The 27953-nt window shown below is 37.5% G+C and overlaps 1 protein-coding gene across 8 annotated transcripts in view; it reads right to left on the bottom strand.

Annotated features, from left to right (window-relative positions):
* Positions 1-27953, bottom strand: part of celsr1a (cadherin EGF LAG seven-pass G-type receptor 1a) — a 104353-nt gene that overhangs the window by 19959 nt on the left and 56441 nt on the right. For all 8 annotated transcript variants that reach the window (XM_081363643.1, XM_081363646.1, XM_081363648.1 and 5 more), the window contains 8 exons: positions 15549-15706; positions 13863-14026; positions 13628-13753; positions 5296-5468; positions 5033-5218; positions 4843-4956; positions 2214-2388; positions 1976-2117 (listed from right to left, as the gene is read on the bottom strand). In XM_081363643.1, the coding sequence (XP_081219769.1) occupies positions 1976-2117; positions 2214-2388; positions 4843-4956; positions 5033-5218; positions 5296-5468; positions 13628-13753; positions 13863-14026; positions 15549-15706 (1238 nt within the window). The remainder of the gene's footprint in view (positions 1-1975; positions 2118-2213; positions 2389-4842; positions 4957-5032; positions 5219-5295; positions 5469-13627; positions 13754-13862; positions 14027-15548; positions 15707-27953) is intronic.

The raw sequence follows: 27953 nt of genomic DNA, 5'->3' as shown, positions 1-27953 counted from the left end.
GGTAGCCGCTCCGTAGGGAGGGGGTAATGTCACATGCCTGTCCTGTCTTGTGCTGCACATGGGTGTTTTTGTTATGTTTGCCATGTGTTCTTGTTTATTGTCTAGCCCCTCCCATCTTGTTATCTGATTATTTGGTTAATTTGTCCCACCTGTTGTGTTCGTTACCCTCCTTTGTTTGTTCCCCTATTTAGCCTCCTTGTGTTTGTAGTCTTGTGCTGGCTCGTTGTCCGTGTTACCTGTATTTGATGTTCCTGTGCTGTTGGTATCTGAGTTCTGAGTTTTTGTATTTTGTCCATGTTTGTTTATTAAATCTTCTCTGCACTTGAATCCTCGTCTCTCGTTCAGTGTCCCGTGACACATTCAGAATGCAATAGCTTCAAATCCATCCTGGAATTAAGTAAGCTATAATGTACAGTCAGCCAGTCATTATCACAATATAAACCCTGATTAGTTTGTCAAGACCTGACGCTGCAGAAATGTGCCATGCAAGATCTATTATTAGACATGACTGCATAATATTATTGACCAGTTGAACCAGGAACAAAAGACTTGACTAGCAAGCCAGCTAACAAAAAAATGTTCAAAGAACATTTTGATAACGTTCCCATTAAGTTATGAAAGTTTTTTCTTACTGTTCTCAGAACGTTCAAAAAGACTTGTTTTTTAATTGTTTTAAAGACGTTATTTTTTTCATGTTTATGCGGATTTTAGAAAAAAACATTACGATAACATTCCATTTCATCATTTTACAAACATTATTGGAACACTACTTTTTGATTGTTGAAAGTTTTGAAACAAGTAATGAGTAGTAATATTTAAAATGAACGATGTATGAATAAAGATTTTGTGCTAACGTTTTGAGAGCGCTATTAAAGACCAGATAACTATGAACGAACATTGTATTGACGTTACTGGAAGAACATTTGTTCATTACTTTGAGAGAACCTTGCCAGAATGTTCCGAGAACGTTTCCTGGAAGACAACCCTTCTAAAACCAACTTCCTCTGGAATACTACACTAGTCGACCAGTTTCATCTGCTCTTTTGCTACTTGTTCTCTGGGCCACTGGCTAGACCAGCAATAAACCAGCACTAACCAAAAAGACCATTTTCCACTGTCAGGCCAAACCGTTCTCGTTGCTTAACCATTCCATTCCGTGCCGATCCAGCTCAGCTGATACGGATATGGATTCGTTTTCCACTATGGGACTGATTACGGAGCTCTTTGGAATGCAATAAAAAGATCTGTCAGTCAGTCGTTGCCTTGGAGTTTACAGATGGTATGAGATGTAAATCTTCTCAAACTTTAAAACGTTCATAAAGCCATCGTAAAAGCAATCCAAGCGGTTTAATTCAAATTCTTCGGAAGAGACACAATTGCTTTATTTTTATTTCATTTAGAATTTTATCAACGCACATATATACAATACATCAAATATGGTCGACGAACGTAAAAAAATGCTTTGAACGTTAAACTATATTTTGATGGTCCACTTATGACGTTCTACTTACTATAAGTAACTTTACAACTACATGTCGACTTATTTAACAAACCCCGAACCCTAACATCTAACTCTTACCTACCAGTCTCCTAATACTCTGAGAGTTAGTTGACATGTAGCTGCAAAGTAACCTATAGTTAGAAGAATGTCTAAAGTGGACCATCGAAATAAAGTGTTACCAAAATTTTCGTTGCGTGGGTTTTCAATGAATGGGCAAAAATGAAATCTTTCAAAAGATGAACAGATGTTTTATGGGTTTGGATTGGCATAAGGGTGAGTAAATGATGATATAATTCAAATTTTTGGTTGAACTAACCATTTAATTAGCTTAACCAGCAAGATTAACATTAACATTAGTCATGCTAGTTTATTTAACAACATGGCTATGCTGGTCCACCAGCTATACCAAAACCAGAACTAACTACAATAAACCAGCCTGGTCTTATCTGGTATCTCATCCGATATGCGACTTACTTGTTTTCACAGTACTGTCCATAGTAGTCCTGACCGCACTCGCAAGTGTAGCCGTGAGAGGAGCTCGGCTTACGAACACACGTGGACAAATGCTCACACGGGTTCAGATGACACGCATCAACACAATCTTTGCCAAAGAAACCTGTGGGAGTGACAGAAAGAGAATTGGATTAACATGTGTGAACTCAAATGAGATGCATCTGTACAATGGCAGGGAATGTGACGCAGGTGTCAGTACCGGGGTCACAGGTGCAGGTGTGTGCGTTCCAGTCGTCTGTGCAGTCGCTGTTCTCGGGGCAGATGTTGGAGTCGCAGGAGTTGGCCACGTCACAGCCTTCCTCCACATGGATCTTTAGCGCCTGCTGCATGTTGATGTTAGCTGTGTTGGTGGCGGTCTCCCCCATCCTGACCCCCTGGGACACGTTTACATAAAGTCAGTCACCTTACACTTAGGGCCAGATTTACTAAACAGGGCAAATTTTAGCGTGAGGGCGAAAACCCAAGTGGGCGATTTACTGACAATAATGTTCACATTAAAGAAAACAGACGCATCCGGATCATTTCCATAATGACTAACTCAATCAACCAAGAGCAGTGTAAATTAGAGTCTGGTTTAAGACAAGCTTTTTTGGGCGTTAAATAGTGGCGCAAATACTAGTAAATTGACAAGCGCAAACTTGTAGCAAACTTAATCTTCAGACCGTTTTCTTCAGGGTCACACATCAAGTTCATCATAATTACTCAGGCTCTGTTTTCTTATTCTGGTTGAAGATTTATACTGTATGTACCCTAGTGAAAAATAAATATACTCAAATTTATTTGAAATACATTTATTTTATGCTAAATACTACAAATACATATGTATGTACTTATAAATATACAGTATATGTATATAAATACCCTGCATTTTTACTTTTGGTATACTAAATTGGTACACGTATAGTCTGCTAAACTGGAACAACTAATTTTGTACTTAATGCACTTTAGTTATCCATAAATAGTGCTGAGGTTCAACTAAATATATACTTTAGTATATTTGTTTGTGCTAAAGTGGAACTATTGCAAGTATACTTTAGGTACACTTTAAATATCTTGCATTTACAGAGATCATACTATCCTTACTAATAGTGACATCAAGCACATTTTATGCTTAATATTAAATGTGTATTGTGCAATAAAGAAGTACTCCACATAAAGTTTAATTATAATATTGATATCAGTAAGTCTAGTCAATAAGCGATATGTCAGTAAATATGTTAATTGATTTGTTGTATACTTAGTTTGAAATAAATGTATTTTAAATACATTTTGAAATAGGTTTTTATTTTCACTAGGGTATACAATACCATTTTAAAAGTTTGGAGTTATTAAAAAAAAAAATAAACGTTTGGCAATAAATTGATCAAAAGTAAACAGTAATTATTTTTTTATTTCAAATAAATGCTGTTCTTGTAAACTTTATATTCATCAAAGAATCATGCAAATATCAGTATATTGGAATAATTTCTGAAGGATCATGTGACATATGTCAGATAAATGTTTAGTACAAATATGAATAAACAGAGCCGCCTTAACCTAAAGTTAGGCCCCGGGGCTGAGAGGTTTTGTAGCCCCCCCCCCCCCCATCCCCTCGATTTATAGAGTCTCGTTTTAAAAAAAGTGTAATATCTAGGTAATCTACATCACAGAATGCATTAGTTTCTTTCGAGACCTACAACAGTGAGTTTTTTTTATATTGTTTTCAATTTTAATATTGTTATTAACATATCACTGAGCACATAAACACAAGACACAACAAGACACTTTATTTAACAACCACACACAGCAACTAAATTTCAACTTTATGCGAATGAGAAGCGATTTTCGCGAGCGACAACCAATAGGAAAGAAGCCTTTCAATGGAGCTCAGTCCCCGTCACCGTCTCGAGTGCAGTGCAGGCAAGACAGAAGAGTTCGAGGGCGATTTCACTGTTTTATATGATTTGACTGTAACTAACCACAAACATGGATAGGCTATAATAAAATGATGCATGGAAAAGAAACTGTAGACAGTCTCAGTGAGTTTATGCTGGATTTAGTGCGTATTGCGTAAATCATTTTGTTTACAAATTAGATGCTTTGCAGTTGTTATATAGCCTACATGTTAAAGATTTTATTTTGGATGTGTTCATTGTGATTATATTGGCTGGGTTTATAAAAGTTTATAAAATTGAAAGGATAATTGCTTGGTGCATTTGGAAACAAAGCTTGTCTATTTCTAAATGTAATCGCGTGCATCTGTCCGTGTGTTGAAAAAAAACTTCGATTAAACACACTCGCAACAGACACAAAGCGAGACGTTAGCGGCACTGAGCGGACTTTTGCCTCATTCGCGCCGCGGGACCTCTAGACGCGCGTAAACGCGTCTTTGCATTGACTTAACATTGAAATCACTCGCGCGGCGTCGCGCCAGACGCTCTATTCGCGTTTGGTATAAACGCACCATAACAATAACATTAGAGCGACAGCACTACCAACGTCCACAAGCGACTAGCGACATACAGCGACAAAATCTGACAAGTTAAAACAATATGACCTTTTCAGCTCATCATAAACCTGAACATGGGAGGCCCCTGAACTTGGGAGGCCCCTGGGCTTCAGCCCAGGTAAGCCCGTGCATTAATGCGGGCTTGTGAATAAATAATAATTATCAAGCTAAAATAATAATTTTAATAATAAACAGATAAATTACTCTGTCCAGTTGTATATACAAAACAATTACTTCCATAATTTTTTTTTTTTTTTTCAGTCCTGTACAGCTGTTTTGCCAAGAAACTGCTACTGTCTTATTCTACGTGAAAGATTCAAAGGCTTTCCCTTGGCCTCACCTGCATGCATCCCTGAAATCCCTGCTGGACGCTGCTACTCGCTCCCTGAAGCCCACCAATGAACAGACTCCTCAGCTTGAGTCCAGGTAGTACATTTCCAATCTCAGCTGACTTCTGTAAAACATGCAAGGATGTCAGTAAACAGGTTTCATCTTAAGGACTTGTTAAGACGGTGTACCACAGAACTGACCTTGAACATGTCGTAGTCCAGGATCACCTGTGCCATGTACTTAATGTCCTTCCCATCTTTGCTGCTCCTCAGCTCCACGAGGAGGTGATGCCATTCCCCGTCATTCACTCGGACCTCCGGGAAATCCAGCGTGGCCACTTTCTCCTCTCCCAGAAGCACTTCAAACCGCACATACTTGTCCCTTATCTTAAAGGAAATGGTTTCAAATTAAATATTTACTTTACATTATGGTACAGTGTGCTGTGTAACATTTGTACACTTACCAGAAGGTTGATTTGAGACGTGTCCCCAGCGTTGACCTGCATTAGGGTTGTGGTTCCACTGGTCTGTCTGGTGCGGAACATTAGGCCGATGTACCAGGGCACGGCGATAGTGATATCAGGGTCATTCCATGACACCATGGCACGACCATCAAAGTGCTGTGGTGAAGGCATGACTGCAAGAAAGCAAGAAATGGATTATGACAGACTGCATTAAAAAAAACATATTTTAGCATATTTAGCATATTTTAGCATATAACTACTTATAAATACTATATATATATATATATATATATATATATATATATATGCCATTGGTCTAGCAGTCATATATACTGTAGTCCAGACCAAATCCAGTCGTTTCCAATTTTGCTCGTTTTTGTTTTGGAATTGGAATTTTTGTTCCAATATGCATTTCACGGACGAAATCCAGCCGTTCCAATAGGAATTGGTGCAATTGGCTTCACGCCGATTTGGCTTGCATTCAAGTTGGTCATGCAAATTCTCCATGCTGGCCAACAGAAATCTGCTTGGTTTGAAATGAATGTCTGTGTGAGCAGTGCTTCATACATCTCTACGCTATTGATATTGTAAAATTGCACACACAATAATGCCGAATTTTCGATGATTTCAACCTTTATTTTCACATTCACTGGCACAATGAGACCTTGTGGGTGATGGGACTTTGAATTTGGGTCTCAACTTTTCTGATAACATTTGACCTTTTCCTTGTCCTCACTATGATGCTCTAAAAAAATGGACCAAAAAAGTCAAAAATAAAATGGAAATGAAAGATCTGTCACAAAATTGTTTAATTTTGCCGTTTTCAGAGTTAACATGCTGAGTCTTGTGGTTCTGGGCCACATATTGGAAGTTTAATCAACAGTATCTTGACAATGAAGTCATAACATCTTTTAAAAACTCCTGCAGTTTAAAGGAGTGGAGAAGCCTAGAACAAACCAAGACTTATCAGTGCTGCACTCCCTTCTACCGTTTGATTTGTGTGCGGGCAAATCGCATAGCAGAAGTGTGATCACATGGAAATGCTACTGTAGAGTCACAGAGTCAAGTGAGGACTTGAGAACTCAGTGAGCCCTGATCACTGGCAGAAATTGCGTGAAGAATCCCTACTCTAGCCAACTCTACAACTCCTATGAATCAATATTACCACACATCACAACAGAGAGTTATTACAGGAATGACACAAGAGACTTGATAAATTCTACCCTCAGGAATATTACATTTACGTTTATCCTTTGGGCGCTTTATCCAATTTGATTAACATTGAAGTCAAGGTATCCTTTTTATCACACATGCACTGGGAATCAAACGCATGACCTTGGTGTTGCTAGTACTATGCTTTGTGTTTAAGTTACATTTCTTCAGACACTGGAATGACCAGAGAAAGATGTCACAATTAAGTCAAGTCAAGTCAAGTCAAGTCAAGTTTATTTATATAGCGCTTTTCACAACACAGGTTGTATCAAAGCAGCTTCACAGTAATAAATTAGAACAATACATCAATGTTTGTTTCTAGTGGAACGTCTACGTTCGGTAATGCTGATCAATAGTATCGTTGATTGATTAATTAAATTAAATATCCCCAAATATCCCCAACTGAGCAAGCCAAAGGCAACAGTGGCAAGGAACCGAAAAACTCCATCAGGTGACCTAATGGAGAAAAAAAAACCTTGGGAGAACCCGGGCTCAGTCGGGGGCCAGTTCTCCTCTGGCGTTTATGAACTAGAGGTCGGATTTAACTGTAGAATTAAAAGTATTATATGAATGCCTGGCTGAAGAGATGCGTCTTTAATCTAGTTTTAAACTGGGAGAGCGAGTCTGAGCAACGAACAGTATCCGGAAGACTATTCCAGAGTTTTGGTGCTAAATGTGAAAATGCTTTCCCTCCTTTGGTGGACCTAGATATCCTAGGTATGACCAAAAGCCTCGAATTTAGTGACCTTAAAGAGCGCGATGGATTATAGGGCGATAGAAGATCCGTTAAATAGACTGGAGCTAAGCCGTTTAGGGCTTTATAAGTCAGTAGCAATACCTTGTAATTAATACGGGACTTTATAGGTAACCAATGTAGGGATGATAAAATCGGTGTTATATGATCATATTTTCTTGATCTAGTTAGAACTCTAGCGGCGGCATTTTGGACTAACTGTAGCTTGTTTATTGAGGATGCAGGACAACCGGCTAATAACGCATTACAGTAATCTAGTCTCGAGGTCATGAATGCATGAACTAACTTTTCTGCGTCAGAAACTGATAGCATATTACATGGCTTAGCAATGTTTCTAAGGTGGAAAAAGGCTGTTCTTGTAACATATGAAATATGATTTTCAAAAGACAGGTTGCAGTCTAATATAACACCCAGGTCTTTTACTGTAGAGGATGAAGTAATAGGACATCCTACTATGTTAAAGTTGTATTGTGAGAGGTTTTGTGGGTGGTTTTTTGAACCGATAAGTAGTACCTCTGTCTTGTCTGGATTTAATAAAAGAAAATTATGCGTCATCCAATCTTTTATATCTTTAACACACTCTGTCAATTTGGATAATTTAGCGTTTTCATCTGGCCGTGATGAAATATAGATTTGAGTGTCATCAGCATAACAATGGAAACTAATTCCATGTTTCCTTATAATATTTCCAAGTGGTAGCATATATATTGAGAATAATAGAGGGCCTAACACAGATCCCTGCGGCACTCCATAGTTTACTGGAGTTATGATAGATTTTTCTCCATTTAAATAAACAAAATGGTAGCGGTCAGATAAATACGATCTAAACCAGCTTAATGCTTGTCCTTGAACACCAGTATAATTTTGTAGTCGATCTAAGAGTATTGTATGATCTATAGTATCGAACGCAGCACTAAGATCAAGTAAAACTAATATTGAGATACAGCCTTGGTCAGAAGCTAAAAGTAAATCATTTGTGATTTTAACGAGCGCAGTTTCAGTGCTATGATGCGGCCTGAAACCAGACTGAAACTTTTCATAGGTGTCATTTTCTTGTAAGAAAGAGCCCAGTTGAGCGGACACAACTTTTTCTAGTATTTTAGACATAAAAGGTAGATTTGAAATGGGTCTATAATTTACTAGATTATTCGGATCTAATTGTGGTTTCTTAATGAGAGGTTTTATAACTGCCAGTTTAAATGTTTTTGGAACATAACCTAAAGATAAAGACGAGTTAATAATATTGAGGAGAGGCTCTTCCACTACAGGTAACACTTCTTTCAATAGTTTAGTTGGTATGGGATCTAATAAACATGTTGTTGTTTTAGATGAAGTAAAAAGTTTATTTAACTCTTTTTGTTCTATAGTTGTGAAGCACTGTAATTGTTCTTGCGGCGTGATAATTGAGGCTGAATTATAAGGCGCGATTGAGGATTGAACGTTTACAATTGTGGTTCTGATGTTTTCTATTTTCTCAGTGAAGAACTTCATGAAATCATTACTACTAAACTGTAATGGAATACTTTGTTCAGGAGACATCTGTTTATTTGTTAGTCTCGCCACGGTGTTAAATAAGAACTTAGGATTGTTATGGTTGTTTTCTATTAGTTTGCGTAGATGCTCAGCCCTGGCCGCTTTTAGGGCCTTTTTATAACGTGACATACTGTCTTTCCATGCGATTCTAAAGACCTCTAAGTTGGTTTGTTTCCATTTACGCTCTAAATTACGGGTTTCTCTCTTTAGAACACGCGTAGTATTGTTGTACCATGGTGCTTTACTTTTCTCTCTGACCTTTTTTAATCTAATGGGCGCAACAATATCCAATGATCCAGAGAGAATGGTGCTCATAGTGCTAGTTAATTCCTCAAGTTCATCTGTTTGTTTGGGTTCACTGAGCAGCTGAGACAGATCCGATAAGCTGTTTGAAAAATTATCTATGGTGGATGGAAGGATTGTTCTGCCTAATCGATAACGCGGCGCAGCATGATATATTACAGGAGTACGTAATATGCAAGTTACCATGTAATGGTCAGTGACATCGTCACTTTGTGGAATGATATCTATATCGGTTGGATCGGTTCCATGTGATATAATTAAATCGAGTGTATGATTAAATCGATGAGTCGGTCCGGTAATGTTTTGCTTGACCCCAAAGGAGTTTAATAAATCTGTAAACGCAGCCCCTAACGCATCATTTTGATTATCTACATGGATATTAAAGTCTCCAACAATTAATGCTTTATCGAAGTTAACTAATAGGTCTGAGAGAAAATCTGCAAACTCTTTTAGGAAATCAGCGTAAGGCCCAGGCGGTCTATATACGGTAGCCAAGGCTAGAGATAATAGGGATGTTTTTCGAACATCTAAGAGCGTAACATTTAGTACAAGTACTTCAAATGAAATAAACTTATAACCCGTTTTCTGAGTAACATTGAGAAAATCTCTATAGATTGTTGCAACACCGCCGCCACGACCATTCAGACGGGGCTCGTGCTTATAGGAGTATCCTGCTGGAGTAGACTCATTTAAACCAAAATAATCATTTGGTTTAAGCCAGGTTTCAGTAAGGCAAAGTACATCGAAGCTATTATCTGTGACTATTTCATTTACAATAACTGCCTTAGGTGTGAGTGATCTAATGTTTAGAAGACCTAGCTTTAAAAATTGTTTTTGATTACCAATAGCAACATTTTCTGGTTTAATATCAATTAGATTTTTTCTAGATCCTGCAGTAGATTTATGATTTGATCTCACTAAACGAGGAATAGACACAGTTTCTATGCAATGTTCTACACTATTTATATCAGTTAAATTGGTGCAGCAGAGACTATGATTTGGACTTTTGTTTACTAGTCAAAAGGTATTTAACATTTTGGAGATGTTATCTGACAGAAGATCCGATCCGAATCTGCTTGGGTGTAAGCCATCAGCACGGTAAAGCCTAGGACGCTCCCAAAACAGATTCCAATTATTTACAAAGAGAAGTTTCTGCTCATTGCACCATGACATTAACCATTCATTAAGCGCAAATAATCTACTAAACTTTTCATGACCTAGTCGATACGTGGGAAGCGGTCCTGACACAATAATCGTTATATCAGGCGATGTGCTGCGTACCGTATCGATCAGATTCCTGAAGTCTTTCTTCAAAACCTCCGTTTGGCGCAGTCTGATGTCGGCCCCTCCCGCGTGCAGGACAACGGTTCCGACGCGCTCGTTCAGAATCTCGGGAACGTGAGCAGCGATTTCAGAAACACGAGCACCAGGAAAGCAGTGACTATGCACCTTACTTTTATTTAACGTAACGTGTACGTGTCGAACGATGGAATCGCCGATGATCACAGCATCGCGTTCTGTTTCGCGAAGAGGGGAGAAGCGGTTTTGTGTGGATATCTCGAAAACCGGGAGGGTCGGAGAGAGTTTTCTTGGTCTAGACCTGACTCGCGACTTCCGCTGCGGAAAAATCCAGGCTTCGTGATGGCATATTGGAGCCGGAGTGAACGAGACCATGGCTGATCGCGACCTCGACGTTCGGGACCGATGTTGAGGAACGCACGGAGTAGACGAGGTCGGAGTCAGCGGGTTAGTAACATTAATCTCTGATTTGTGTGCCTCGGCACGTGATGTTTCGAGAGCCAAACGCCGGTCTATCAGCTCGGCTTTTCTTACTAAAAGGTCGTGGATCTGTTTCTCAACAGCTTCCAGCTCAGACTGCACCGCGTGCAGCTCAAATGTGTCCTCACCTGCACCAAAAGGTAGACTACTTACATTTGATATATTCGCCATTTTAACAGATGGACAGTAAGTTAAGTTAGCAACGACGCTACCAGTGGTGCTATCAATATTAATACTAATTTATGGCTTAAGTCTTGGATATAATCCGTCTTTTCAGTGGTACGGGTGTAGAGTAGACGCACGATAGGCGAAAAAATGTTTGTTTGTAACTTAAATGAGTGCGGAGAAGACGCGTTCAGCCGTGATCCACGGAGGGATTAAAGGGATTGTTCACCCAAAAAAAACATCATCATCGTCATTCCAAAACTCTTTGATTGTCTTTTTTTTTTGGTCTGTGGAACATAAAAGCAGATATTTTTAGAAACCAAATACCATACAATAGAAGTCAATAGACACCAACACGGTTTTGTTACCAACATTCTTCAGAATATCTTGTTTTATGTCCCACAGAAGACACGTTGGAACGTCATGGGTGTGAGTGAATGATTGAATAATTGAATGAATAAGTGAGTGAATGATTTGTATTTTTAGAGAACTATATCTACAGTATATGTGCTTGTTTGGTGTCTTTAGACTTGGGTCAATAATTCTCTGACAACCACCCACAATGCATTATGTTGGCAAGTTTTGCTCAGGCAAGCGCCACCCACATTTTCTTAAATAAAAAATAAAAATTACACCTACATACTTTAAGTTTGATCCATAAATCTCAGAAAAATGTTAAAAATTTCTGAAATTTGAAGATGCATAATGAACTAAAGTATCACATGTATTGCCTGACGTGGCTGAATTTTGAGAATTTGCCCAGGAACTGTCAGCCATCGTGGGCAGAATTACGTGTTTTACTAGAGATGGACACTCTATATGTGCTATGGCAGAAGTGTAGAAGTGATAATATCTAAACTACGCTTTGCTCGCTCTGGAAATTAGCCATTCGCTCCAAAACAGAGCTATCCTATAACAAAAAAAAAAAAAAAAAGCAAAATCAAGGCTACTTCAGGCATCCATCTAATCAGCATAAAAAATAACACCCTTTCCTGGCAGACACGCTTCTCTGCCAGAATATTAAATTGGAGAAGGCTGTTTCAGTCAACGAGGTTGTTGTTAGATGATGACATGACTTGAACATCCAGGTTTTATAATGGAGCGCTGCCCCAACAGGCCTGTGGAGGGACCTGAAAGAGACCAGCGTGATTCACACTATCCCCTCTCGTTCGGGCGCCTCGAGCCTTACAGAACGTCCAACCGCAAAAAAAAACAACCACTGGGGATGTCAGGTACACTATCATTTGGGTTGTTCAAACACATGCAAACACACCCACTTCCATACACATCAGTCAATTAATCACAGTAGAGTTGTAAAAGTAGTGTGTAAAGTCCTGTTGAGTATATGTTGAGTTTTGACTGCCAAAGATGGTAAATGTGGCGAATTTATTAGCTTGTAAACTGACAAACATGTTTTTCATTGCGCAAGAGTGCTGACTTCTCAAATCCACAAAAAATTAGGTAAGAACAGAAGGTTCTGTGATTCCTGTAATTGTGAGTGAACCTGGGAACAGTCCGACAGATACTCCAAAACTGACAATTAAACTATGTCGTAAAAGCTAATGAGCTGACTATTTAACTTATCATTTTGTGTTTTTTCTTTTTTTGGCTAGTCACACTTAAAATGTGAACAGGTGAACAGAAAGTTTAGCACTAGATTATTTACGATATTATTGTACAGTATGTGTAGTATTTGCATATAGCAATACTTTATGTTTAAATATTACGGTAATCATCAATACTGGTATATTGTGACAGCCTGAAAATCTTTTAAATTTGGATTATTTCAGCCAGCAATTGTGTGTGCTGTGTATGCTTATAAGAATACTGTATTGTTACCGAAGCATCATGTTAGCACAAATCAACTGATTATAAATGTACTTATTTTTCATCAATTAGCGAGAAGTATCAATAAAAAAATAATTAAATATAATTAAAAAATCGAGTTTCCCAACATATGTGTGTTTTGTCTTTTCTAATCTTATTAGAGTTTCAAGGCATTAGCTTAGCAACATGCTAACATCAAACTTTTTATATGAGCGCTATTTGTGAGGGGTGTGGAATGGCTGCCTAAGTATAGTGTTTTGGTTTGGCTGCCTTAAAATGTAGCTGACAGTAGGCAGCAAGGTGGCCCACTAGGTTTTGGAACAAAGCTAAAGCAACAAAACAATTAATCATCTGAGGGTTTATCTTTCGTAAAACTCTGAACCGAAATGACATCATTTTTTGTGTTTGGTTTGACACACAAGGCCACATCAACAGGTTGTAGAACCAAAGCTTTGATATTGTTGGCACTTATTGTGCAGAGTAGAGGCATTATGGGAAATGCACTGGCAACTCAATTCGCATATTGCTCAGAGAATGTGGAGTGTGTATCCGTAAGGTTCATATGGGGCAGAAAAGGAGAGTGGAGTAGATCCTGACTGATTCTTATCGACGGAGACATTTCCCTTTCAGGAAACACTGCCGCATTAACGCCACTGCCTGCTTCCTTAAAGTTCACGAGCAATCAACGCCTAGTTCAGAATAACAAACACATACATTGCATTCACGTGCACTGGCACGCTACCAAATAGGCCCACCTACCCTGATCGCAGTTCTTGCCGCCCCGGCCTTCAGGACAGTCACAAAAGTACGTGTTCCACCTATTTTCACACTGACCGCCGTGCTGACACAAACCCTCGGAGCAGAAGTCCTTCTTCGCTGGACAGCCTGACAGAACAATAAATATATCGCTATTCGTTTGAATGAGGTACAAAAATAGTACAAGAACAAGTTTGCGAAACTATAGTTTCAAAATATGCTGTGATTCATGTCAGACCTTCATTGGTGCCATTGTTAGCGATGTAACTGGCCATGTCGATGGGTTTACTGTCGATCGTTAGGTTCCTCATGCAGCCCACAAAGTCCCGGTTCTGTATGGGGAAATCTTCTGGAAGGTTGGGCACCCCGCCAAGCAGAAGAGGCCCAGTGAGATCCAAAGACCTGAAGAGAGAAGACAAAACTTTGAAATGTCCCACCAAACTCTCCAACAAGTCAATGGCATCAATAGCTCTGTTTCACAATCTAGTAAGCTACCCTGTTTTTTACTGTCTACTTTTATACCATAAATTTCATCATAGTATGAATAGTATGCAGAGTTTTTCTAACTGCGCAACTTTGCACCAATTAGTTGGTCCACAAGGTGGCAACACTAGCCCAGATGGTTTCATAGACGATAACAAATCGGAAGAGACAAAACAACAATCTACTAGAAAAACAAAGCAAACAAACATGCCAAATATTAAAAATAAAAGGATTACAATGTAAAAGATTATTATTGTGAACATAAAGATGCTTGTCCTGTAGATAGATCCGTTTCCTCTCTGGATTGCTTGCAAATTCCACCATGTAAACAGCGAATCCGCCATGGCGCGAGCGCAACTGGCTTTTAAAGGGAATGGGAGATGAGACTCTGATTGGTTTATTGCACGTTACGCCCAAAACACACCCATTACTCATTATGAGAAAAGGGACAACCCTTTTAGACCATGCGCCGGGAGCGCCGACCATTTTTCCCGCCGTTAAACTAGCAAAAGTGGATTCGGACACAACGTAAGTGCACTTACGCAGAGCGCTATATACCATACGTTTAGATCCTTAAAATAGGGCCCAAAGGCATTTTTGCAAATGTGTTGGTTGCTTGTGTTTGTAGACGCTGTCAAATGGAGTATACTTTGAAAGGCTACTGTGTGCATACAGAGCATGTATTTCATGATCAGCGTAGCACATGCAAAGCTTTATAAGAGAGAAGCCAGACAGGTGAAAGGGGGTGTGACCTTCCCTAACCAACTTGTCAATCGCTGTGGAATGTTGCCACATGCGCCGGGAGCGTCGACCATTTTTTCCGTCGTTAAACTAGCAAAAGTGGATTCGGACACACCCTAAGTACACTTGCGCAGAGCGCTATTACCATACGTTTAGATTCTTAAAATAGGGCCCAAAGGCATTTTTGCAAATGTGTTGGTTGCTTGTGTTTGTAGACGCTGTCAAATGGAGTATACTTTGAAAGGCTACTGTGTGCATACAGAGCATGTATTTCATGATCAGCGTAGCACATGCAAAGCTTTATAAGAGAGAAGCCAGACAGGTGAAAGGGGGCGTGACCTTCCCTAACCAACTTGTCAATCGCTGTGGAATGTTGCCATGCTATATAAAACAGGTCAGTGCTTATAAGACTGGAGCGACAGGTTAAACCTTCACATTTATCTGTTGTTGTTCTTTCTTTGATGTGTTTTAATACACAGCCTTGTTCCAGCATGAAATAATATCTGACGCTGCAATTGCCACCTAAAAGCATGAGAAGATCTTTTAACAAAAGCAAGATATGTGGACATGTGTCCTGGAGGACTGTGCAGGGGTGTGAGAGAGAACACAAAAATGTAATTATCGACAATTATGACTAATTTTCAAGAGAATGATGAGAACAACTTTCTTGTTCGGTTTACAGAGAGATGGATAAACTCACTTCTTCTGTCCGGTCTGAGTGCCCTGGGCAGCGCAGGAGTAGTTGGCAATCTGACTGCCGAACCGCACGGCCATGGCGATGTCACAGTCGTCCACAGCGACTACTGCCACCTTCTCGCCCGACGGCCCTTGAGGCAACCCCAGATGACTTATCTTAGGCTGAAAAGAGACAAAATTGAAAAAAAAAAGTTACAGAATAATCATAACCATGATGAGCACAGATTCACAAGCACATTTTGAAACTAGATTTTTACACAGACAATGAGAGTTTAACAATTAATTTCAATTCAATTCACATTTATTTGTATAGCGCTTTTCACAATACACATAATTTCAAAGCAGCTTTACAGAAAATGCATGAGTCTACATTACAATTTAGAATGATCTGTTATCAGAGGTAACTAAGTTATGTAATTCAGAAATGTACATATACAAAATCACAGTAAGTGAAAAAGGTATTAATTTAAACAATGTAATAATTTAATGCAGAAACAATGAGCTCAATCAAGTAATGAATACTTAAGTTGTTAACACACTTAAGAACATGTTTAAAAAGTGTAATTTGCAAATAAGTTTCATTTAAGGTGCATTTAAAATAATTACTTTTTAATAATCTTTTGTCAAGCCTTAAAGAACAACACTTATTTTTATGTGTTGAATAACATACAAAAGAACATTTAAAGCACTTGATTTGATTACGATATTAAGTAAATATATTTTAAATGTACAAAAATGTAATTTCATCATTACAAATGTGCAGTTACAAATATATTTTAATACATGGCATGTAAGTTTGAATAAAAATAACATTAAAGTATATTTAAGTTTACCATAAATATTTCTCCATATTTTTTGGCAGTACACTTTAGCCATACTTTCAAAGACAATAAATGCAATTATGAAATTGCATATAAAAAAGCACTTAAGTCTTGCTTTAGTGGATCAAAAAAGCACTCTAAAATTGAGTACATAAAACAGTTTCATTTTTGCGGTTAAGTGTCCAAGAACATTGCATTCAGGTCACACTTAAAGTATATTATTTCAAAAATAAGTACTCTTGCTCAAGTGTACTTCTTTTTTCTCAAGGGTACATAGCAGTTGAATAAAATCTTGGACTCATTCAAGATATAGTTTTATGTTTATTGCCTGAAATATGTGTGCTAAATCTCATTTCAGAAGTCTGTTTCATGAGTATGTTCCTGATGTTAATATGATTCTGAATGTTCACAGAATCCTGTGCGCACATGCATGAATGTATGCGCTCACAGATCAAAGCTGTTTACAGGAGATATATCTACATGGCATGTGTTGGCTCAAAGCACCTAGATCATACTGTATGTGGGCCACTTGTCTGATGGTGTAAAGCACAGCAAAAAAAGTGACAGTCGGAAAGAAAAGGCTGTGTTGTGTGTAAGCGGTCACTCCCATTATGGCACACTTTCCACAGCACAGCAGTTTTATCTAAACTATCACTGCCACTCCTAGAGAAATGTCTCTTTCCTACTGCAAAAACACTCACATTTTCCATTAGGTGCCATCTAAACATGGCTCAATTTGAGTCTATTGCCTTCCTGTTGCTATATCTGTCATGATAACTCTCAGAGGGTTTGGCATGGTAATGTATATGACAATGTTGATATGTTTGGTCTTGGTGGAATAGATCTGTTACTGCTGTTATTGCTGCTGCAGAGCAAGCATGGGACTTGCTACTGGTAATACATATACGATACACTGCTGTGAGCAAGTAAGACATGCAACTGCTGTACAATTAAAGGCGTACATGAATGACCCTTAGCAGATCTATATAGGTGGAGCTGGGGAAGGAGGAGGGTTTCTGAAACTGCTACAGCAAATTTTTGACCAAGTATTTGAAGGTTAAGGAGTGAGCTCATTGGCTCATGATACAGCAGGAACCAATCAGCTGTGCCCTATAGTGATGATGCAATTGAGTTAATGGCCTATCAGTCTGCACCATCTAGAGTTTCATTACAGAACTTTGTATGAATTACTACTGGCACTGTAAAATCTCAGGCGTTAATTACAACTTTTTATTTTACTACATGAAGGTAAAATGCCATTTATTTAAATGTTTCAATGTGTTACCCTTGTCCCAGACTCAAACTTCTCAATTAACTCAAAAACTCAAAATACTAAATATGAAAAACTATATACATACTAAACTAAACTATGAAAATACATCACAAAATATTATCAATCAGAGAACGCAAACCATTAAAATAAGTATTGTGTGGATATGATTTACATACATTTTATGGAATTTATACATGTCATATGTCATATGCTTATAAAGTTTATTTTCAAAGTTGCATTGAATGGATGAAATATGAGAAAAGTTATTATTATTTTTTTTTTTTTACAGAATTACATTTCCAAATCAATGTTGTCAAATTATGTAAAAAGTAGCAACATGTTATCTTGTTAAATGTTATTATATTGGTTATTATATTAAATATTGTTTGTTTTTATGATCCATATAATTCTAGCTAGGAAATTAGCAAGACAAAACAAAATTCATTGTTTTATTTTTTTCTAACAAAGAATGTCATCATTAAAAATCAAAATTGACAATTCTTATTTTTTACACAATGTTGCAGTGTTTATTATAAATGATTTATCCATGCACATCTTTTTTTTATTATTCATATGCCCTCATAATCATGCTTATTATATCAAATGCACTTTCATACAATGTTGGAATTATTAGCAGATAAATGAAATAAACTGCTAACAAAGACAGGATATTCTAAAAACAAAAAGGCCAAAACACAGTTGAAAACACCTCAAATTATACATTTAAGTTTATTTCCTAGTTTTCTCTATCTGTCTGCTTACCCAGACCCATGTGAACATTTCATCAGTTTCTCATGGAAATGAAGTGTGAACAGAATGGGAATTCTTAAAGGACACAAACCCCATGAGGGGACCAGTAGACAAAAGCAGCTTCAAAGATCTTTAAAAAAGGAGCCTGTCTTTCAACTCCAAGCCCAAACCAAAGGAAACACACTCTTAGGTGTATTTTGGTGCATTCATCTGGCCTGTTTCCAGCAGGATATGAGGGTGTGAGTTATTATTCAGATGGATATCTCTGGTCATGCTGGGTGCTTTCAACACATATCTGGCTCATAATCTGGAACCACTTGAATACACTCACTTTATACTTATATGGCATGTATTTTTGAATTTTATTTTTACATCTAAATATTTAAGGTTTGCATTTAACAAATTAATAAACATAATTAAGAATTCCATTAGGATTTAACATGCAGATTTATATGTATATTTTCATGCAGCCATTCTTATGTAAACTGGCGTTGGATTTAACTGAAAGAATGGCTTTCACAAATGAGACTCATTGATTATATAAAAAAAAAAACGTATACCACCTGACATGGAGCACAATAACTGTGTGCCTTGTACCGTACAGCACAACACGGTCAACAACAGACCAGTTCAAGTATGTTCTCCCTGTTGCCTTTGATTTAGGAGTTGAGCTTCATGCTGTTTGATTTTACCAACTCATTTATCTGGCCTCTTAATCAGTGGAGTAGTATAACAACACTCCACCTTTCCAAACGCTGCAGGAAACCACTGTTTTTTAGAAAGCTGCCATCCGAAAAATCACAGGCACCAGTGATAAGACACGGTTCATGATTTGTTGAATGAGACTGAATGTATTGCTATATTAGCAGAGTGACCTTGACCGTGACTTTAAAACTATTTTCTTTCTAAATACACAATCCTGGGGTTATTGTGTATGATTAATTGGGGCATCTTATTCCAAAAACAAGTGTTTGTAATGTTTCATCAAAATGTAATAGACTTCAGCTGCCACTGAAACGACTTTCCTTTTCTGCTGACATCATCGAGGTCATGCAGGCTATTGGATAATGTTAACCAATAGCCAAACAGCCAAACATAGCAAAATCTATCTTTCAGTCTGGCTCTATTCTGGACTGTTACACCCATTTTTTTATAATCCAGTCCAATCCAAATGATTCCAACCCTTTTTGTTCTTTATCTCAGAAATGTGACATATTACAAAGGTAAAATAGGTGACAAAATTGTGATTTACGCTGACTAGCTTAGTATTTAGTCTAAAGGTATATTCCCAAAAAAAAAAAAAATTCGCTCATATGCGACTTTATGGAGGTCTCAGTTTGTGTCATTTAAGGTCATTTTAAGTCTTTTGATTGAAGACTTTTACATCTTGACACATCTGAGCATGGTTTAAGGGTACATTTACAAGACAACGATACACTAAAAACATTAAAGTTTTTCCTTCGCACTTTTCGCATACAGACGACAATGTTGTCAAAATGATCCCTGTTCACAAAGATCCACAAAAACGACTAAAAACGCTGTATTATTCATGCCAAGCCAGTAGTTGGCGATGTCACTTTGCAATAAAACACTACGTCACCGTTTTCACAAATTCACATTTTTGTAGTTTACATGGAGGAGTTACATCAAAAACTTGCTCTTTAAAACCCGTTTATAAAAGTTTGTGTTTTCAGGCCCTCAAAACGCTGTTGTTGTGTAAATGAATTTCCAAAACGCATAAAGAGTTTTCCGTTTTTAATTGAAAACGATGTAGTGTAAACGGCCCCTTTTATTTCTAAAGAGAAAAGTCTGAGAAGCAAGAGACCAGCAAAATCTCCATTTGCTCTCCTTAAAGGTGCTATTTCATGCATACTGAGTTTTTTTACACTGTTAAAGAGTTGGATTCCCATGCTAAACATGGACAAAGTTTCAAAAATTAAATTGTACGTTTGAAGGAGTATTTCTGTGCCAAAAATACTCCTTCCGGTTTCGGAAAGTTTTTTTTTTCCGAGTATGGGCCTGTGTGACGTCAGATGGGGCGGGATTTCCTTATACGGGTCCTAAGGGCACTTCTCCGGAAGGGCGTGCGCACCCGTAGACCAGAGCGAGAGAGCGAAAGCAATACGCCCATCAAAGCGTTGTGCTCGGCTTTAGGGAAGTCAATGTCACCAAAGAAGTGTGTTTTTGGTTGCCAGGGCAAGACAGCCCTGCACAGATTCCCAAAGAACCCAGTGTTAAGGGACCAGTGGATGGAGTTTGTTTTTCCAGAGCATCAACGGAGTTGTGCAAGTGTTTTTGTTTGTTCCCTGCATTTCGACGATGATTGTTTTATAAACAAAGCCCAGTTCGATGCCGGATTTGCAGATCGTCTAATGCTTAAGGATGGAACAGTCCCAACGATAAAGGTTCACGGTCGTGCGTTGGAACTGCAGGCGGTGAGTAAAACTTCTTCAAATATCTGTGTGTTGTTAGCTATCGGCGCGTAAGCACAGCTTTAGCTCCGCCCACACGGCACGCCTCCAGCCGCTCGTTTTTTTCCGGAAAGACTCGGTACAGCCTATCTTTCTTTTATAATTATAACAAAACTAAAGACTTTTTGGAGATATGAAGGATGCAATACTACTCTATAGGTACTCAAGATTAACATGAGATTGACTGAAACTGAGTGTTTCACCCCCCCTTTAAAACTAATTGCTATCTCAGATAAAGAGTTGAGATAGATCTTACCTCTGTTTCTTTCCTAAGGGTTTGTATGAGTGTTAAACCCTTGTGTGTCCGGGTGCAATTCGAGTCAGATTAGCCTCGTTTGCTCTTTTGCGTCGTGTAAAATGACCGACAGACCTAAACAAAGACTTCTGTGTTGAGGCAAGTCGCCATTACCCAGAATCCCCCTAAGTTTTGCTATTTCCCACACCTGTTAACAACAATTATCAAACACAGACTTTCTGAAATGTTTGAAAAGTACATGAAAATTTACAACAAAAAAAGAAACTTGAAAACTTTCCAACAAAACCGTGGAATTCAAACGGCTGACGTACAACTTTTGATGACTAAAACCTATTAGCCTAAATATCGCTAATCCCGCTTTGAACTTGCTAATCGACTTTTCCTCTGTTCTTTCTCTGTGAAAACAGCAGAGCTCTATAAATCGCTCTGGTGAGGCAGTCACCGCACCAGCAGAGGGTTTGTTGGGGGCAGTTCCAGACCTCTAGTGGTTTTGGCTACGTGCCACACAGTACTGGCAGAACAGAAAACAAGCGGGGTTCACGACATGCACCTCAGGCGCAGATAAGATTGCTGTTTGGGCAGGTACCGCCACACTGTTTTTATGAAGACTGGAGGTCCACAGATTACTATCAACTGTTTAACAAAAATATTAGCTACCATTGTTTCGCTATTAACTCTCAGTATCTCAATCGTACTGGATCTCAGCGTCTGTCTGCATACCATGTGTCCCCTGGCTTCTGACACAGGCAGGTGTCTACTTGTGTGAGGTTTCCACCTCAGGCAGCTTCCTCAACATCCATCTGCACATTAAAACATTGTTTGTGATTTTTTTTTTTTTTGGTGATTTTTTCATTGCTGTTCACCCAAACCTCTCCCCTATGTGATATGGCAGTGAGACGGATTAATGCAGGTGATTCTATTCAGCACAGCGGATGCGGGATCTGGTTTCATGAGAAAGTTGGTACATCAGCCCAGATGTTGGGAGAAATGAGGGTTTTGCAGGTCTGAATTGGTGCCACAACAATTCTGATCGGAACAAACTCTTCGTGAGAGTTCAAATACTGTATTTGAACAGTCATCAAATCATAAATTTTCCTTATGTAATCACATATTTATTCAATATTTAAAGCTGCAGTCGGCAAGTCTGGCAGATTGAGTCGACTTAGCCAAAATATTGAATGTTTACAACTCTCATGCCCCTCCCCCACTACCAGCGAGCACCCTCCCAAATGAGTTCGTGCTCGCCAGTGCGTGTGCACCATGTTTTCTGTGAACGCGTCCGTCTCTTCAGCATCGATTAACACCATGGACTCGGAGGTAGGCTGCCCTGGCTAATCTACCCATAGATAGCAATAACCAAGGAATTGGAAGCTTGTTAGTAGATATTCTCTCTGCCATCACGCGTCGTACAATCCAACACACCTGCGAACTTCAGGCATGTGAATTTGATATTGTAACGTGTGCGCGAGGGGGGAGTGGGATCTGTGGCATGTGCAAGACCTGTGATTGACAGTCAGATCTCACATCCCCCAGCGCTGATTGGACCCGATGATCCGGGAGCGGTGGATTTTTGCAAAACAAATAACACGCTCCAGGTGGAGTTAGAAGCTTGGTTTTTTTTCTAAAACCACCTTATTTATGTTGTTCTGTTGGATTATAGTGTCGATTTCACTGAATATGATAAAAAAAATGTTGCCGACGGCAGCTTTAAGTATTTAATACATTTTATTAGGCGCCATTTTTATTTGATGTGAATGAAAACGAGGCTGCGATTTACAGTGCATTGTTCGAAACATTGAATATTGTTTTTTTTTTCTACTGCTGTCAACGTTAACGCGTTAATGCACGTGATTAGTTCAAAATCCTTAACGCGTAAAAATAATTGAACGCAAATAAATTACTGAAGCATGTGAAATTGCATCATTAATGTAATTTATGTCACACAGTTAGATGATCTTAGGAGTCGAGAGCATCTACAATGGTGCAAGCATCTATAAGCCTGGTAATATGTCTAATCAAACCCTTTAACCGATTCCGCTTTTCTGTTTGCGATCAGATCTTTTTAAGCCACTTTACTCCGGGGAAGTTTTCAGTCCAATGATCCAGTAAAGGAAAATTAATTCAAACAGCGCCAAACAACACTGTAAAACAACAACAACAACAACAACAACAACAAAAACATAGGCTGATTGCATGGGATTACATTATATTGATGCGCAAACATGTGGTCCTGTTCGGTATCGCAACTTGACTTTTCTAAAATGTAAACAAACTCTTCCCTGTTGCACTGTACACATACTATACGCTGCGAATTCTGAAAAGTTTTTTTTTTTCTTTTTTTTTTTCACGGGTGCTTTGGTGTGCATACATTTATATGACTTCTTAAAACTTCTGGTTACTATTTTTACTTTGTTTAGCCTTAAAATATTTGGAATGCAGTCATAAAGTTGCACTATAGATATCATTTATGGTGCTTTTGCAAAAGCTTCAGTCCCCATCCTAACTGCATGATAAAGAAAGAACACAACAAAGGTAAGCGAATGTATATATTTTGAATTTTTTGCATGAACTATTCCTTTAAAAGAGGCCTCCAGCTTCGGTTTTCTCTCAGGAGTGTTGAAAACTCCCGTCACCTCTACACACGGATCTCTAGGGACGGAGGGTTTGCTGGAGCCATGGCAACACACTTGATCCCAACAGCTCCTGACAGAGGATGAGGTCAGAGAGAGAGGCATGCTCAAACCTTTATTTCACTCTAACAGACTAAAGGGGGGAGTATGAGGAAGGGTTGCTTTAAAAAGAGTCATATCATGGAAAACAGGATTTTCGTGCTCGCTGGAAATGAGTGAGTTTGATGTCCTAGGTCGACATACTCTAATATTCACAACACAACGCTTTCTCTCCAGTCCATCCAGACCATACTGAAACTACATCACAAGAATTACATTCAGAAGTTGTTTATGACATCATAAATGGCTCATTAACATTTAGCACATCTTTTCAGGAAACAGCCATTTTGTTTTGCTTTGCTTTCCATATCTTGTCATCCCTATTTGTTCTGTTATTCATGTTCTGCTTGTTCTGGTCCATGTTTATATATATATATATATATATATATATATATATATATATATATATATATATATATATATATATATATATATATTAGGGCTGTCAAACGATTAATCGCGATTAATCGCATCCAAAATAAAAGTTTTACGTAATAAATGTGTGTGTACGGTGTATAATTATTTTCTACATATAAATACATACACATGCATGTATATATTTAAGAAATATTTGCATGTATATACTGTGTATATATATTTATATTATATATAATTTATATTATATATAAATATTTTATATATAAATAACACATTTTCTTAAATATATATATGCATGTGTGTGTATTTATATATAGAAAATAATTATACTCCGTACACAGACATAAATTATGTAAACACAAACTTTTATTTTGGATGAAATTAATCACGATTAATCGTTTGACAGCCCTATATATATATATATATATATATATATATATATATATAATTATAAAAAATTGTACAGATTCTTATATGCTATAAATAAAACATTATTATTAAGTTTGTTAATAATAATATACTACTTATTATTAATAATAGAATACTTATAATACGTAAATAATAAAATACACCCAATATAATTTACATATAAAAGTCTTAAAGGTATAAAAAAAGTCTGTCCAATTCTAAGGTATAAGGGGTGTAAAATTATCATGAAAAACTAAATTATGATATAGGTGCAAAAAATAATTTTGTTACATTTTGAGTGGACTCAATGGGGAAATTGCTTGGTTCTACGTGAGTTATATGTCATTGTTAGGTGGTTGCTGGGTTGTTTTGGGTGGTTGCTAGGTTGCTGTTTATTGGCCCAACTAAAAAAAATTGTCCACGCCCAAGTCTCTATGATATTCTTGTATATAGATATAGGCTCAGGTCCCTCCTACTTACATATAATACTATGGGACTTATCACCTGCTTTATTGTTAAAATAAAATAAAATAAAATAAAATAAAATAAAATAAAATAAAATAAAATAAAATAAAATAAAATAAAATAAAATAAAATAAAATAAAATAAAATAAAATAAAATAAAATAAAATAAAATAAAATAAAATAAAAGTAACAGAACACTTCTCAACAACAAAACGTTTCAGAAAGAGGTTAATGAACTTTTGTTCCGATTCCTAACAATCAGCAATATTAATAAAAACCACAATTAAGTGTAGTATGTGAGCCTGGCACAACTTTTAAGAGAAACTTGCTCTAGAGATGTTTTGCACAGTTTGGGCACATTGTACATTTGATAGCTCATTTACAGGGATCAAAATCACAGTCTTTAGGGTACATCAATGTTTTCCGCTCTGAGCAGGATTCTAGAGTTTCACATTCTCAAATGATCTGTTCTGGACATGTAGCGTTCAGCCCATCCAGTGTACTACAAGCACAAGTGTAAGAATTAATCACCAATATGGGAACGTGCCCTGAGTCTACCTTCAGAACATCTCAGTGTTTCGACTGCTAACACAAGTCAGTACAGGACAACACGGCTGTAAACGGCTCTAAATGTCTTGTGTTTTCCCCAGAGGGCCAAAATGAGCTTGGGTTTGACAGTAACGGTTGTGCGGTTCAAGTAAAACTGCTTGGCTTTCAGATAAATCCGCCTCTGCTGCCACTGTCCTGTCAGTTAAGCGGCAAACACAACTGCTTTATGAGGGATTAGAGCGAAATGTCAATCAATGGATTGGGTTACACACAAAATACAAAAACAACCTGAAAAAAATTATGATAGAGTCATCTTACACCTTCACATTACTCACGAAATATATATTTATGTATGACAACTTTCTCAGAGCTGTGAATGTGAGTATGTTGAGCTGTTGAGGTTCGAAAGACTTGGACCGTACATTTAATATTTCCAATGTATGTAAAATTAACCAACAGTGTGACTATTGCAATGTTATTGTTTTTTTAACTCTCCTAAATACTGTCATACTTTCGCACCCATTCTTTGTGTCACAGGGAGCTTTATAAATCTTAATATTTTAAGAGTGTCTCTGTTTAAATAATAAATACATTATATTTAGTGCTGGGCAACGATTAATCATGATTAATCGCATCCAAAATAAAAGTTTGTGTTTACATAATATATGTGTGTGTACTGTGTATAATTATTTTGTATATAAAAATACACACATGATGTATATACTATATATATATATATATATATATATATATATATATATATACATATATACATAATTTATATTATATATACATATAAATATTGTATATATAAATAACAGTTTTCTTAAATATATTCATGCATGTGTGTGTATATATACAAACTAATTATGCACAGTACACACACATATATTATGTAAACACAAACTTTTATTTTGGATGTGATTAATCGCGATTAATCATTCCCCAGCACTAATTACATTATTTATTTAGTTTATAAAATATATGAATGTGATATAAAGATATATTTAAAGATTTACTTTCAGTGAAAAAATATCAGATCATTTCAAAGAATCGGTTCAATAATGACTCACACTTTTTATATGTGTTTTAAACTCTATATGTAATGCTGAGACAATGAAGGCCATGAGGGTACAATACAGGAAGTCTAGCGGGAAAGATGCTTTCATTTTTGCTATACCAAGGAAATGCACTCATTACTATCATCTCTCTCACACACACACACACACACACACACACACACACACACACACACACACACACACACACACACACACACACACACACACACACACACACACACACACACACACACACACACACACACACACACACACACACACACACACACACACACCCAAACTCCCTTTCTTGTGTCTGGCGCAGGTGTCATGGCAGAGCCCATCTGTGTGTGAGTGTCGTGTCTTTGTCACACTGATCACCTTCGCTATCAAACAGCACTACCTCACCTGCCCTCCGGCTGTGTAAACCTAGAGCTGTGAATAATTCAAGGGAACTGGCCCAGGTTCACACACCCTCAGGACATACACATAGCACGGTGTTGTCGGCTGGCCTACGGGACATGGGGACCACTTTTAAACCCATGTGTCTCAATAACACATCTCATTTATCAATGCTGGATGTGAGATGACGTGCGCTTTTGTCCCCCTGCTATGTGCGTAATCCACCAAACTCGCTTTTAAGAAGGAAAAAGTGTGCGGGAACAAAGCAGTCTCTTATTTCAGGTGCTGTCCACTTCTCCTCGCCGAACAGGTTACTGAAGACATTCATGTCACGTAATAAAACTCTTTATGGCAGTCTGAGTAGACCAAACCCGTGATATGAAACTCAACAAAGCCGTGATGTATTCTGAATGCCAAGATAAAACTCTTAAAAAAGTTAAGGCACAAAGGAATGGGTAGAAACTGCACTGATGTAAAAATAATTTGGCTACTAATCTACTAATTTATAATAAATGGCTTTAAAAAAATATATTTCACATCTTAATGTGCAGAGTGTTTTAACTAAAAGAAAAAAAAATAGAGAGAGAAAAGGTACACTTTACTTAAAGCCTTTATGCATTATAAAGGTATTCAAAATCTCCATTATAACGCATTATTTCTCTGAAACTGTAACCAAAGTTTTAATGTGTTTTAAGGCATTATAATTATTATATTATATTTATGTAATGCATGTAATAATGTATTATAACTGTGGTTACAATTATTCATGAGATCATCCAAAGCATTTTTAGGTGCATTATAAGGCATAATTAATGCATTGAAATACTTTTATAATGCATTGTAAAT

The sequence above is a fragment of the Scardinius erythrophthalmus genome (genome assembly GCF_964197995.2).
Source record: "Scardinius erythrophthalmus genome assembly, chromosome: 4".
Taxonomy (NCBI): Eukaryota; Metazoa; Chordata; class Actinopteri; order Cypriniformes; family Leuciscidae; genus Scardinius; species Scardinius erythrophthalmus.
The sequence above is the reverse complement of the archived record's forward strand: the minus strand, read 5'-3'. Positions and strand labels throughout refer to the sequence as shown.